A 15,593-nucleotide genomic window follows, 5' to 3' on the forward strand; every position below is an offset into this window, starting at 1 on the left:
ACAAAATCATGTCCGATAGAGGAACTGGATTCATCAATCAAACTTTGCCTGTATTTTTAGGAAATCATGGAATCAGACACGAATTCTCAGCAGCCAGAACACCTAAGAAAAATGGAGTTGTTGAGAGAAGGAATAGGACCCTTAAAGAGAATGCTAGAACAATGCTTGCTGATTCTGGAATTTCTCAAAGATTTTGGGTCGAAGCAGTGAAAACAACATGATATACTCAGAACATATCAATCAACAAGAAACAGGGCAAGACACCCTATGATATCTTTCATGGCAAGTAACCTATATTATCTTATCTTAAAATATTTGGCTGTAAATGTTTTATGCTACATCGACGGTAAAAATAATCTGAAAGCCTTTGAAGCTAAATCATATTTGGGTATATTTCTTGTTTATTCATCAGTTAGTAAAGCCTACTGTGTATTTAACAAAAACACTTTAAATGTTGAAGAATTTGTGCATATTTTATTTGTTTAAATATTGTTCAACTGAACAGCCAACTGATACAACTAAGATGACCAATCGATTTGAGGAAATCACTCTGGAAGATGAAAGTAAGGAAGACACTCCTACTATCAAAAGAACATTTCAATCTCCAGAACCTGAGATATCTGGTAAACAAATTAGACTAATTGACGCTCCAGTGAACCTGTATGTCGACCTTCAAAGAGATGATGTGATCCATACTGACCCAAATCAAACTGAAGTCAACACAACTGAACACCATCCAATTGAGGTCAACCCAACTGATTCAATTCCACAAAAGTATGAACCCTATTATAGGTGGAACAAGAGTCCTTCTCCCAACTCGATAACTCCCAACTCGATAATAGGTAATCCATATGCTCCCATAAGAACAAGAGGGTAGATGACAATTCAATTTCTACATACTGCATTTATTTTTAATATTGAACCAAAAAAGATTGATGAGGCACTAACAGATTCTCAATATGCGAAAGTCCAAACCTAGCAAGCTACATCATATTATGCGAGTATCTATCTGTTCACGTTTAGCCCTCCCATCAAATTTATATTCCGAAGTTTTTGGAAGAAAGTTCGGGAATGTCCTTGTTTCGTAAGCTCACTTGTTCAAGGATCTTTTTAGATTGTCTTTCTTATTTCCGTCACATGCTAGTTCCCATATTTATGGATTTGGAGGAGAAGAGTTACTGGATTTGGAGGAGGATAAAAACTAAGAAGATGGGGATGGAAAACGCAGTATGACAGTTTGATAAATCAACTATTCACAGGAGTTACAGTTTATACTATTTTCACACTCAAATCATTAACCATACACGTATAATATACAGAAATACAAATTGAAGGCCCTTAAGGTCATATATCCCATGGTGACGAAGGGTTAAAACAAACAATACACATCGGACTAAGGCCGCATAGCATCTGTACTAGGAGCTCATTTCCGTTTTCCCCGTCAAATAACTTAAACACGATATTTTCTTCCGATGGATTACTTTTCCTATTCGTTGTTGGACAGGACCGGAAGAACAGTGGGTAAAAGGCATGATTCCAGAAAATATGAACAGTTTTGACGGTCATTCCTGCGTTTAATCACGCGGCAAAAGAAAAGGAAAGAGGTCTAAAATGTCTTGAAATGACAAATTACTTAAGATTGACATTTTGGGTGAGGTCAATACCTGAATTTACAAGGTTTTGCCATGTTACACTTTCGGAAACAAAAATTCTGACAACTCAAGAAGTTCTTTCCCTTCCATATCCATCCTCTTCGCGAGCAGACACAGCATTTAATTCTTGTTGCAACTGCCAGGATAAGATAAAATATAATAATGGCAAAAAACCAAGATCTTAATAGCTATTCTAGAGGTTCAAAGTTCCATTATGCTTGAATGTGAATAGAAGTGGTCTTTTTTCTCTCATGAACCATTGTTCACAAATTGAACGAATAATTATACAGCATAAACACGGACATTTAAACTTACTTGAGTACACTTCACTCTTTCTGCAGTTAATTCATCAGTCAAGCTAATCATCCTGTCAATTATCATAGCAAGATCACTGAGCTTCTCTTGAAAAAGAAAAAAAAAGGATAACACAAACAACAGTTCCTTGAATTGAATAGTTCTCCAATTATGTCACCTCGATTGAAGTTCAGAGATCTTCACAAGGAGCATGCGTTCCCTTTCAGAACTAGCACATTCAGCCTGTGCATGAGGAAAAAGAGATGAAGGAAATCAACCGATATAAAAAAAAACTACAAAATTTTCTAATATTCAGACTGAGCATCAAGGATATGAACAAGCCAATATGGAATTACTAGTTGAAAAATAAATTATCACAAATGAGTTTAAGCTACATAAAGTTTTGATCTGGTTCAAGATTACAGTACAGAGTAAGTGAAACGTGAATTTCTCACAAATGAGTTTAAGCTACATAAAGTTTTGGTCTGGCTCAAGATTACAGTACAGAGTAAGTGAAACGTGAATTGAGTAAGGGTAAATAATATGTCAATACCTAGATATTCATAGTCTGACAAATAAATTTAGAACTGTAATATGATGACGTGTTTTGCAGAGTTGGACAAGGTAAAATAACAAGATAACTGCAGGGAAAAGCAGAAACTTCCAACACTCCAATAGCTAATGTTAGTTACATCTTTATTAGGATTCGAGTTCCCTTGAACTGCATGACAGTACATTTAATGGAATCATCATATGAATTAAAAAGGTAAATTTTGTTTAAAATGGAAAAACAGAGACTTGTACATTTATTCAGCAATCACACTCAGAGTCGATGCATGCAAATTAAGGTACATATATATTTAAATTTCCTTTTACGCATTGAATATCTATGATATGCTGATGTGATAAAAACAACATGAATAACAAGTTACATCTTTGAAGATGTATATTTCCTTTTTCTATGGTCGTCTACAAAGAAATGATCATATATGGCTCAAAACAACAAATCATCATGGTGAATATGAGTACGTGCTTACGCTTCCGTTAGTCTCTGACCAACGAGGCAATGGAGGCAATTTCCCATTTTGAGGAGCTGCAAAAAAAGAGAGAAATTTCCAATCCACTTACCAAGAATCCTACAGTTGATACATACAGCTACTATAACTTCAAACTATCAGATTCTCAACTCACCATCTGCTACCTCTGGGGGTTGCAAGGTACTCAATAGATTCATAATGAGATCCTGCAGTTCAGGTGGCAAGATAAAAGAAAAAAGAGATCAAACACTGCATTTGCTGCAGTGGAACGAAGCCATGCTAGTATAAACCCCACCAAAATGCACAAATAATATAGAAAATGTCATACTTGTTGAATTGATGTTTGCTGGAAAAGATTCTGAAGGTGAGGCAAAAGAATTGAGGCTGGTAGGGTACTGTTGGAAAGTTCCTTGTGTACCTGATTGTTAGGCTGCAACCACAAAATCATTACGCGAAGCTAAGCAATAGATTTTATTCAAAAAAATGCTAACAGAATAAAGTGGGATTTAACAGAAACAAATTATCAGTATCTTAAAATATTGTGGAAAGAAAGAGATGGAAACACAACCATTTGCTTAGACTCAAATATCCAGTTTCCAACGCTTGCGGACTTCCTAAGTGGGGATCCCTGAAAACCATATCATAAACTAGTCAAAATAGACTACAAATCCACGTCATCTTCTTTAATTAGTTAAGGCGATACCTGAGAATTTCTCTGAGAAGATGTATATGATGGAATGTCCTAGTATACAAGTTGGCAAAAGTCAATAGAATCAAAACAAATTCAATAGGATGCAAACCAAAGGAAAAAAAACAACGAGAATACAGTTGTACCTTTACAAGATCAACATTCTCTGATGTTACAGAAAACCTCCCTTTTATTTGTACTAAATTATTTTTTGACTTGTCCTCAGAGGAATCTGTAAATCCTAAAAAGACACATAGATCTAAGTGCTTGCAAAAAATTATCTACATGAAGTAGTAAATATTTCCTAACAACACAAATCCGTATAGTTACCTCCTGAAGACTTTATTGGAGCTGATAAACTATTTGCTGAAGCCCGATTAGGAAGATTTAGAGGACCACTAAAGCTCGGAGTTTTTCGTACTTGCTGGTTATGAATCTCGGACCTGACGAGATTATTTTTTTAAACAATAAGATGACAAATGTAAGAGGAATTTACTGCTAACATGTGAAAACTTTAGCTGATTATAAATAAAAAGACACCCAGTTTTAATAACTCAGATAGAAAAGAATGAAAAAAGTCTAACTTCTCTCATCTTTAGGAAAAATCATGAAGAGGTAGAGACAACAATGAAGTAAACAATTCTAATTTCAGGCTTAATCTTCATCATGAGCATTTTACAAAACCAAAAACAAATCAGAACAATGAAACAAATGCATAGCTTAACATGGTTGTAAATTCAAACCGATAAACCCCAAAGGCCATACAAGGAAAAATGATTGCATGTATTTCTTCCCAAGAGTTGAATAAGCTTTCTCATAATATCAACATGAAACATAAGGAGTAAATTATCCCTTCATTTTTTGGAGTATCATAAAAAGTTGGCTTGAGATGAGTGAAAAAGACGCCAAATGATATCTGTAGAAGGAATTTGTTTAAATGTAACCCCACGATGTAAAGAAAAAAATATAAAAATAATAATGATCCTTTCCTGCTTAAACTTTCAGCAGTATCATGATCAAGGCAAAACTAGAACTGGTCTTACTAATTATTGCAATTTAAATCCTGTTAAAATCAAGAAACGCAGGAAATCCCATGTGGATTAAAAAATAAAATAAAGTCAATTTCTCTTCATAGTTTTCCCTTCGCAAAAAAAATGATGTGTTTTTGGGTCTTGAAGTGTATGTAGGTGCTTCTTTTGGTTGGTTAATTTCTAATTAGCATTAACATGATTTCTTTGCGCTTCAGAAACGCAGGGAGTAATTAGCAGTTACCTCGAACTGTCAGCTCTAATAAAGGGATTATGATAAGTATTTGCAGTCAAAATAAGTATCATGAAAGACAGGTGTCAAGTAACTCTATCTACTTAATGGCATAAATGATAAAAGAAGTAAGCAACAATATGATTATCAAAATCATATCTGTGCAGTGCAGCTATATGGGCAGCTTTCCAAACTCAAAACATTTTTTAATTGTACCAAAAAATTCAGGTCCCAACCAAGTTGCAAACTCTTGTAGTGCAACATAACGTAGCATAGAAGGAAGTGAAGAAACAATCAAATGCATATTATAATACCTCTCCAAGTTGCGTGCTCTTTCTGACAGCGAACTTAGCACTGTACCAGGCATGAGCGGCCCACTTTGGCATTCACGAGGTCTGCCACTCTGAATTCTAGATTTGGCTTGCAGTGCATCTTTCTCTACGATTGAATGTGGCGTCTCCGCTGTTGATCTGCATTTCTTGAGTCCAGTAACCACATCATTTTCAGACTCTACTAAATCACTTTCGAATACCTTTCCTTTCTTGGTCTCACTTTCAACCACAGACGCATCATCACAACTCGTTTTTCCCCTGGAAAACAGTTGGTGACAGAGCATGAAGCTGTTCAGAAAGTGTATCCTTGATATCGCAGAATGGCTGACTTTTAATGAATCAAAAGCATGTTGTAAACCACACAGCTAAGCCAGGGGAATTTTTATATCTAGCATATCACAAAATCTCAAATGGAACTTTAGTAGATAATAAAAAAACATTAAGCAGAGAGAGTGAGAGAGAAACTCGGTGGAATAGAATATCAGAGGAACAAAATTCAAGAATTCGAGTGAATAAGGGCCTATAATAACCTGCCATTGATCTGGCTTGTAGCTATTGGTTTCATGGCAGAATTAGATGTATCCTACAAATAATCAAAGAGCGTTACATTTTAATAAAAATATAAGAGATTGAAAAAATATACTCCATCATAGACAGGAGCTCCAGAATGATTTCATAATTTTTGTAAAAAATTACAATCACCTTGGGGTTCATGGAAAGCTTCAAGCTTTCTTCTTCTTCCTTGATTTCTTGTATGTCATCCTCTTGCATCTGTCATGATAATAACAGCCAAGATGCACTAGTTACCAGGAATAAAAGCATTGTATAAAGAACTACATTATACAAGTTTTTGCCATGTCCTTACCAAAGATGCTTGGAGCTTCAAATCATCTATATCGAAATTCCAGGCACTTACACCTCGCTTGTACTCACTCTGAAAGAGAAACACAAACATGCAAATCAAGAGACAGACAGACAAATAGACACACACACAAACAGACTGGGCGTCTTTTATTTGTTGTGGGGTGAGGTGGGATGAAGACTCTTTCCCAAATTTTCCAACTGAAAGTATTACTGCCATCCATCCAGTATAACGAGATTCAATACTTACCACATACCAAATTTTTTTTTTATAAGAAACGCTAACTTATTAATAATAAGATAAGAAAATGGTAAATCAGTAGACTAGGTCCGTCCACTTTCATCATGAAGAACATAATATCAATGTTGTGTTAATGATACATATAAGCCCAATCTCGCAATAAATTTAATATCGAGATATTCTTTAAGTTTTCATGAGTGCCGATCCACGTTGCAATTTTGATCTTGATTTTTTCCCAGCACTTTTCTGTATTTTCTTCATTATCATAAAAAATTCTTCGATTCTTTCCAACCATACTATCCAACATATGAAATGAACCACAACTTGCCAAAAAATTCTTCCCCTGGAACCCAGTTAGCTGTCCTAAATCCATAGAGAATAAATCCTTCGTTGACTTAGGCATCACCCAAACCAATCGAAGCTCTTGCAAAGCTCTAGCCCACAATGCGGTCATGAATGGACAATGGATGAGCATATGATCGTGAGTCTCTGATTTCTACACAGCACACACCAATTTGGGCACAAAGCAATTGTGGGCCATCTTTTTTGCATCATCTCTGAGGTCGGTAGCTTACTCTGAATCGTTGTTCAAGAAAATACCTGAATCTTTTTTGGAACGGGAACCTTCCAAATAACATAGAAAAGCGGAAAAACGGGAAAACGAGTATGTGGAAAAAAAGACTCGAAGAAAGATTTGATTGAGAAAATACCAGAAGAATCCCCCCTCCGCTCATGAAAATCATCTACCCCTTCAATCAACCTAGTTGAATCTAACACACCTAATAACTTGAACAACTAAACAAGCTTTTCATCTCTCACAGCCCTTCTAAAATGAAAATCCCAGGATTGGGTAGACGTGACATTGTCGAAACAGACAAAATGTAATATAGGCAGATTGTGAGTTGCAGATAACTGAAATAATGTTGTGAAAAGATCTTTAAAAGAAGAATCCTCCCACCATCCATCCTCCCAAAATCTAGCCTTGTTACCTCCTCTCACCTTGATCGAAACTCGCTGTTGAAAAGTCGGGTATACTCGGGAAATAAACTTCCATGGGCACCTAAACGTGACGTTTCTTGCCAACCCCTCATCACATCCATTTTCTTGTAAACCATATTTGCTTACAATGATTTTCTTCGACAAGGTCCCATCTTCTGCATAAAATCTCCACCACCACTTTCCCAACATGGCCTTGTTTCTCAATATAATATTCCCAACACCCAATCCTCCTTTTTCCTTCAGTTTGCACACATGATCCCATGCGACCAAGTGGCTATGAACATCTCCATTCGCTCCGTCCCATAAAAAGTTTCTTGAAATCTTCTCCATCAATTCCGCTATATCTTTAGGCACCTTAAAAATGGACATATAATATATTGGAATTGCATTTAAAACCGATGATATCAATGTTAATCTTCCACCTCTTGACAAAAAAGCTTTTTTACAACTTGCCAATTTTTTCGATATCTTAGCCACAATGGGATCCCAGAACGATGCTTGTAATGGATTTCCACCCAAAGGCACTCCCAATACTTAATAGGCCATATCTCTTTACCACATCCCATTTATTGTGCTAACATTTCAACTTCTCCTTGTTCACGGTGGATACCCGTCCCAACAAAGCACTCTTTTCCCAATTGATTTTTAATAAAGACATTTCATAAAACGATCTCACCACTTGCACCAAGAACTTGATATGATCCTCATTCCTCACAAAGAAAAGTGTACGTCCGCAAACTGAATGTGAGATATCTCTATCTTATCTCGGCCAACCTCGATCCCCCTTATGTGATTCTTTTCTTTGGCCTTGTCAATCAATCTCCCCAACACATCCACTACCAGATTGAACAAAAAAGGAGACAAGGAGTCTCCTTGTCTAAGCCCTTTATACGCCTTAAATTTACCCTTCAGCCTCCCATTAATCATGATAGAAAATGAGACATCCGATACACATCCTTTGATCCAAGTTCTCCTTCTCCATCTCCATCCAAATCCCTTTTTCATCAAAACAAAATCCAAAAACTCCCAATTCACATTGTCGTAAGTCTTTTCGAAATCCATACCCATCCTTTCTTTTTCTTTCTCCTTCCTTCTTCGAGCAGTTCATTCGCTATAAGACCACAGTCTAGAATTTTTCTTCCCTTAAGAAAGCATTTTGAGATTTGGATAGAGTATCTGCTATCACAGTCTTAATCCTCGTTGTTAAGACTTTTGCTATTATCTTATACAAATTTGTTGTCAGGCTTATTGGTTCGAAATCCTTCACTTTGATCAATTCATTTTTCTTTCGTATCAAACATATATATGTTTCAATAGTTACTCCATTTATGATTCCACTGTGAAAAAACTCATCGAAAACCTTCATTAGATCTCGTTTGACTATATCCCAACACTCTTGAAAAAAAGCCAAAGTAAATTCGTCAGCCCCCTGACTCTTACAACCATCGCACTGAAAGATTGCACCACTCCACTCCACTCCTTCAATACCCCAACATCTCGCGTCTGTCAAACTGTACAGCTCCTTAAAGAACTTTAGAATAATGGAGAAAATTTCATCCTCATCACTCGTAATTGATCCATCATCTCTTTCCAACCTAATAATGGTAGCCTTGCTCTTCCGTTGGCTTAAAAGTGAGTGAAAAAATTTTGTATTGTGATCCCCCTCTTTAATCCATTTGACCTTGCTTTGCTTATAATTGATTTGATTCTTTCGACATATCAACTCTTCTAACAACCATTTGGTTTGTTTTCTTTAATTCGATACTTCTTTCCGATCTCCGACCCTCACTCTCTAATTCGTCCAATCCGCTGAATTTACTTCTTAACTCTGCTGATTTCATTTTCACCCTCCCACAAACCTCTTCATTCCATCTTCTAATGTCACCCTTCATTGCCTTGAGTTTCATCATAAATCTATATCCCTCACATCCTCAACAGACGTTAGATGATATTTGCTACAAAAAAATATTTACATAATTATTCTGTCTATAGATGAAAATGAATTTTGAACATCGCACTTCATGAGAAAAGAGCAAAAAACCAGGGGGTGTAAGATACAGGGGTGCCAATGTTCTATTTCTCAGACCCACTAATCAAAAGACAAATTAAATAACAGATTAAATTCTGGTGATGCTTCAAACCTGAGATAAAGCTTCTTGTTCAGCTGAAGGCATTTTTTTTAAAGCCAGCTGAGCAGCGTCTTTGAGCTGCAATGAATTCATGAGAACATATACAGTAATGTATGAGTAAATTACTTTAAAAGACTGCTCTTATTACCCTAAGCATGGTATACCTGAAGTTCTTTCATACGCTTCGACAGAGGGGGCAAGTTGGCAAATAATTTTTTTACAGAAAGCTCTGGAGGCTTGGCATTCTTGAAAAATGAATGTTTTAGCAGTTTTTCTGCTGTTGGCCTCTTTGTTTGATCTTTCACCAAGCACATTGCAACCATTTCTTTAAAAGACTGTTTTAAAATGAAGACTCCTTAATAACAGACAGGTCAAAGATTTTCAAATATTTAATAAATAATCAAAATGAAATCCACATGACAAACATATCATGGATACCTTCGAAAACCTTTTATCACGGTCATAGTCGAGTCCAGGAGGGGCATTTTGTATGGTCATCAGCAGAACCTAGAACAAAATGTTGGAGCATGAATAATTACACGTGTTTGGTACAGTAGTCTACACTAATAATTACACATGTAAAGTTTCAAGCAGAATCATCAAATGCAAACCTTCATTGGAGGATATTTTGAAAATGGTGCATGTCCATGAGCCAGCTCCAGTGCAGTTATTCCAAACGACCATATGTCAGCCCTTTATATTTGACATAAATACCACAAATTAGCTCAATAAAGTCATGAACCACTTGTTACGTCATGAAACCACGCAGTATTATGTAGAGTTGGAGTAGAACCCACTTGAAATCATATCCAGTTCCTGGCTGCAACACTTCTGGTGCCATCCTGTATCACAAGAGTATGGAACATGCAATGTCACTTAAGCAGGACCAGAAGAAACAAAAGTACATCAAAAATTCTATAAAAAGGAGTACATGAAAATGCCAAACTACCAGCACGGAGTTCCCACAAAGGTATTCCTTGACCGTTGTCTATCACCTCTGTCAAACATAGAAACTGATACACCAAAGTCAGCAAGCTTTACCTCACCATCACCATTCATTAATATGTTTCCTGCCTGCAGGGACAAATGTTATAACAATTGCAAATTCATTCACTAGTTACACGTGTCCAAATTTGCTAAGTATGAACATGCCCAAAATAACGTAAAGAGTAGATTGACCTTCACATCACGATGGATATGGCCATGACTATGAAGGTATTCCAAAGCCTTTAGAGTTTCTTTCAATATGGCCCCAATTGCAGACTCTTCGAATCCATCTGGATAAGCTATCTTCATTAGATGTAGGCAAGAACCCTCAGACATAAAAGGCATGACCACCCAAAGGTTGCGATCAACAACAAATGAACAAAAGGCTCTTATGACGTTAGGATGATCAATTAAACTCATCGTTTGAGCTTCCCTGTGAATATCATCCTGCATAAGAAAGGGGCGGCATAGTTCCTAACATAAATGTCTCCCAGGCATATTTAATGGTTTTAAACAGAAGGCAAATATTATTAAACAGTATTTGCTTAAGGTATAAAATAAGATATAGGAGACCCAGGCCCTTGGCCAGCGATAGTCTCATTTGTACATATAGTAGTGACTTGGGTTCAAGTCTCACTCCCCACCCCAAACCACACCCCTATAATTAAAAAAAGAAAAGATATAGACTGAAATAAGTCTCCAGTTTCCAGGTGTACCAAGGAGACTTTCGTTCCCTCCATTGTATTATGAATTATATTATCAAAACAACACAAACCTTAACAAAAGAAATTTTGAAAAAAGCAGTGCCCAAGAAACAAAAGGACAAAAACATAAGAGCATACACGATGTATTTTTATATCATATTTAATGAATATCGAACAAAGGATTTAAGAACAATGATCATATATACAAATATATTATCTCATGCATTATCTAAATATAGATGAGGATATAATAAGAGAGAGAGCACAATTGCGTATGAGGATCCATACAGTCAACCCCACTTGGTGGATAAAGTCTTGTGCGAGGATCATATATACAAATAAATTATCTTCACATTATTCGACATAAAATCACTTCAATATGTCAAACCAAGTGGCTGCCTCTGAAACAAGAAATTCAAGGTAGTGACTGCGAATATGTTGTTCATAATATTCTCTTCTGAGCGATTTTATGGTGCTCCAAAAGGTACATAAGGACAGATGTCGCACATTTTGGTTGCGCCGCAACCTCTCATAATCAAGTGGAAAAATAATTCAACATTTGTAAATTTTAAATCTTCAAAACATTAGACAAACTAAGTGACAGATGTAACATAATAATCATCTTTGCATTTTTTACAAATGACGAATAACTTAAAGCTGTAACATTAATTCCTAAGCTCAGCCTTCTCTTGAGGATACCGAATAGAAAAGAAGCAGGTGACCAATAGAAGGTTACATCATCATTTTAAATTAAATGAGGGAAATAAAGATATTTCACAACTTGGAAAATCGAAATAACATTCGCTCTTTGTGGAAGGGGAAAAATATTCATTGACATTTAGAATAGAAGAAATATACGTCTTGACTAGTTCAACACGGAAAACTATGTACAAAACTAACACATTGATTTGATAATTTGTCATGCTACAATCAGATATTATTGGCATTCAAAAGCAAATTGGTCACCTGAACTGGGAGCCATGCATGAATTCACAGACCAATGGTGCCTGTATTTGTCGCAAATTATGGCAGAAGATAAATATTGATCTTTTTGGACTAACTATACCTGATTTCCAATGGTTTGAGATTATGGTTCAGTACATATGATGTAAATCGACCATTCATTAAGTCAATCAACTTGCTATTCAATATCAAAAAAATTGAATTTGTCTATTAAACTTATGCATGAGTGATCCTGATACACTCCATCTAACCCAAAATAAATGCTCCTATCTAAAGTTAAGAATTCTGCAGACGATGTCCCATATTCTAGAGTGGGAAACAAAAAATGTAATAACATGACGCTCTCTAATCAAAGCCACTATTGCCAGTGGAAAGAAGTTAGCTTGATTATTCCAACTTTTGGACTGATTCACAGTCATAGGTTACCCTTAAAGTGTAAATAGTTTCACATTCATTGTATGTGGCATCATATTTGTTCATTGCTCGAAAGGTTGAGATAATAGTGTTTACCAAAATAGTCAATGTAACCACCACATATACTTTTCATCACCTGTTTGATTCCATTTAACCTCCAACATGGTGAACTATAAAGTGCATCTTGTTTGGATTTTCATTCATGTTGAGATGGAGAACACGAATCAATTGGTATTGTGGTGTCTTCTAGAAAAGAATTCTTTATTAATTTACTAAACTGGCACTTGTCAAATTAAATACAAATAATATAAAAATTAATCGAATTGAAACTAAATCAATTTAATTGACTATAATAGCTTTTTGTCACACCAACTTCACGTTAACAACTTAAGCACGAGCTTATCTGTAGCAGAGTTGAGCAGTGACACTCAGTAAAACAAAAAATCACATTTTATTTCTAATTTTTCCAAAATTTCGAATCCCGCTACAAATTCACCCCTTCAATTGAATGGGTGGGTCCTAACCAGAACTCCAGGATTTTAAAAAATCATTGGATTCCCAGAAAACCTATTATCAAAGAAACCCATTTTTTCTAACCATAATCAGCTAAATCATTCAACTGAAAGCAATCAGCCCTTAAAGTTCTGAACTTCATCCTCCAAACGTTTTCCCAAACCAATCGATCAAGTTCACAAGTAATTGTAAACAGGAACTCATAACCTAGTACATTGAAAGTCAAACCAATCAAAACACCATCCACCTACACCGCAAATCATCTTATCACAAAACACCACTGAATTCAACTCGAGTACATTAAAAACTCGAAAAAATCACACAAACAACATATACAAACTCAAACACTCGCCAGATAAATCAAGTAAAAAGTTTCATTAAAAAATATAAACAAACCAGATTGATATTGCATCGATCGAGATCCAAGCACTTTACAGCCACGACCTCCTTAGAAGGCACATAGATCGCTCTGTAAACAGTCGCGCTGGCACCATATCCAACCTCTTCCAGAAGCTTGTAATCATTCGAATTCGCCGTGTAATTCTTCCCCATTTTTGCACACAGCTGTTGATCAAATCATCAATTTTCTTCACCTTCGGCACCAGAAATTAACATCAATTGTGTCTTCTGTCGAATCGTTCAAGTGACAGTGTACAGAGATGTGGACTGCGTTCAAGTATCTGTGGACGCGTTCCGCTCTCTTCCTCTCTCCCTCACAATGTTTCGAATTAATTGCAATAATAATACGAATAATATATTTGATGATAATTAATATATAATTTTAATATTTATATTTCTTTTTAAATTTTTTTATTTACATATTTGAGGCAGTTGACCGTGAGCGGTTGGGCTCGTCGAAATGGAGATGAATTATTATTCGTTGTTTCTCTTTACATTAGTTCATATTTGTATCCTGGTGAAATTTTTATATAAATTAGTACATATTTTATTAAATAAATGTTTATTTTATAATTATAGGTCGTGATGTTAATCATTTATTATCAAAATATCAATTTAAAACGTGCATCAATAAATCTCGTAAGCTAAAGGTTTTCGCGTTTGTACTGTCATTGACCCGAGCCTGCTCACTATCAACACCTCTCGTCTCCTCAACAACATTATTTGCATCGATCAAATCTGGTAAGTCTAATGAATCAGCGTGCATAAACCATAAATAACAAGTAATACGTAATAAATTTCCATACAATATAAATATAGCTCGTACATAGTATAAGCATAAATATGTATAATGTGACTTCCTTGCATACACATTTTCATAAAATCATATTTTCATGCTAGTCATAGTAATCGTAATCGTAAATCATTTTTGCGTAGTGTTCAATTTAATGGAAGTGACCCAAAACATAAATCGTTTGATCAAAAATTAAACCACAGTACTGGGCTGTCAGAGATCATCACAGCTCTTGGACAGCATGTTCACTCCCTAACATAACATAAGTCCTCCAAAGAGGTTAGAAAGGTCCCCGGACACGTTCTCCGGCTTCCAAACTCGTCATATAATTTGGCCACAAGACAAATCGCATACATTAAAAATAATTGTTTGCAAGTCATACATACTTACTAACATCGTGAAACACATTGGATCGTCTTTGGACATGCTGCCTTAACATACTAAAATTTATGCCCAAAACATCCCCTAAGGTGCATTCGACACATACGACACCCGAATTAAATAGAACTACTTAGGATGTACCAATCGACTCGGGACTCGACCCGTACATAAAACACATCCTAACCTAGTTCCAAAGGCCCTTAACCAGCCCCAGACCATGCCCGAACCCCGTACCATGCCCAACGAACCATGAAGACACACGTTGTTCTAAAGAGTGACACTATGGCATTTATGTGTTCCGTACGACTTCCTATCAATTCCAACTGGAACCAAGCCTGAACCAAGCCCTATACTCGACCCTTATACATAATTTTATGACTCTGGTCCAGCCCATACACAAGCACAGCCACGTAAACCACCCAAAATCGAGAGCAGCCCCTACACAAGCCCTACGCACACACCCACGGCCATCACAACTCCAGCCCTTATGCTAGCCAACCAGACCCTAACCAACCAATACCAAGCCTACCCTGGGACCCTAAGACCCCACCTAGACCCTAGCCACAAGCCCTGGTCCATCCTAGCACCCAAATCGATGTGAACCCGCGATCATTCCCTTACGTGCATGCGGCTATGCTTGTTTCCTTTTCTGCTGCACCAGCAGCCTCTTGCCCCATCATGGACCACCTAATGACATATAAACACACCCAAAAACATAACCATATGTAGTATCAATCAATCGGACGATCCATCCAAGACGGAAATTTAAAACTCGAGAAAACGAAGGAGTTCATGCATATATCATATCGAAAATAATTTTTGTAACGTTCTAGTGTTTATATAATAAAACCAATAAGTTTTCATGCATGTTTTATATCACAATACAGTAAGTAACATGATCGATGCATAAAATAAAGGTTTAGACACGCATTTGCATTAAAAAACA

At 36.2% G+C, this 15,593-nt stretch overlaps 1 protein-coding gene across 2 annotated transcripts; it reads right to left on the reverse strand.

Annotated features, from left to right (window-relative positions):
* Window positions 1-1,214: 1,214 nt before the first annotated feature.
* LOC140811414 (uncharacterized) lies at window positions 1,215-13,813 on the reverse strand. Of its 2 annotated transcripts, none has more exons than XM_073169264.1 (23): window positions 13,471-13,813; window positions 10,673-10,927; window positions 10,443-10,567; window positions 10,291-10,335; window positions 10,105-10,186; window positions 9,932-10,000; window positions 9,658-9,828; window positions 9,506-9,571; window positions 6,129-6,197; window positions 5,966-6,034; window positions 5,794-5,846; window positions 5,246-5,521; window positions 4,002-4,114; window positions 3,818-3,903; window positions 3,687-3,725; window positions 3,552-3,611; window positions 3,312-3,413; window positions 3,138-3,189; window positions 2,984-3,039; window positions 2,125-2,189; window positions 1,968-2,019; window positions 1,665-1,788; window positions 1,215-1,568 (listed from the first exon to the last, which is right to left on the reverse strand). In XM_073169264.1, exons 1-22 carry the CDS (start codon window positions 13,624-13,626, stop codon window positions 1,720-1,722), a joined length of 2,130 nt encoding a protein of 709 aa, XP_073025365.1. In that variant the 5' UTR covers window positions 13,627-13,813; the 3' UTR covers window positions 1,215-1,568; window positions 1,665-1,719. The 2 variants fall into 2 exon arrangements, with proteins under 2 accessions (XP_073025365.1, XP_073025364.1); XM_073169263.1 differs by having other exon boundaries at window positions 3,818-3,912; window positions 13,471-13,812.
* Window positions 13,814-15,593: the final 1,780 nt, after the last annotated feature.

Source organism: Primulina eburnea, chromosome 14 (genome assembly GCF_022965805.1).
Source record: "Primulina eburnea isolate SZY01 chromosome 14, ASM2296580v1, whole genome shotgun sequence".
Taxonomy (NCBI): Eukaryota; Viridiplantae; Streptophyta; class Magnoliopsida; order Lamiales; family Gesneriaceae; genus Primulina; species Primulina eburnea.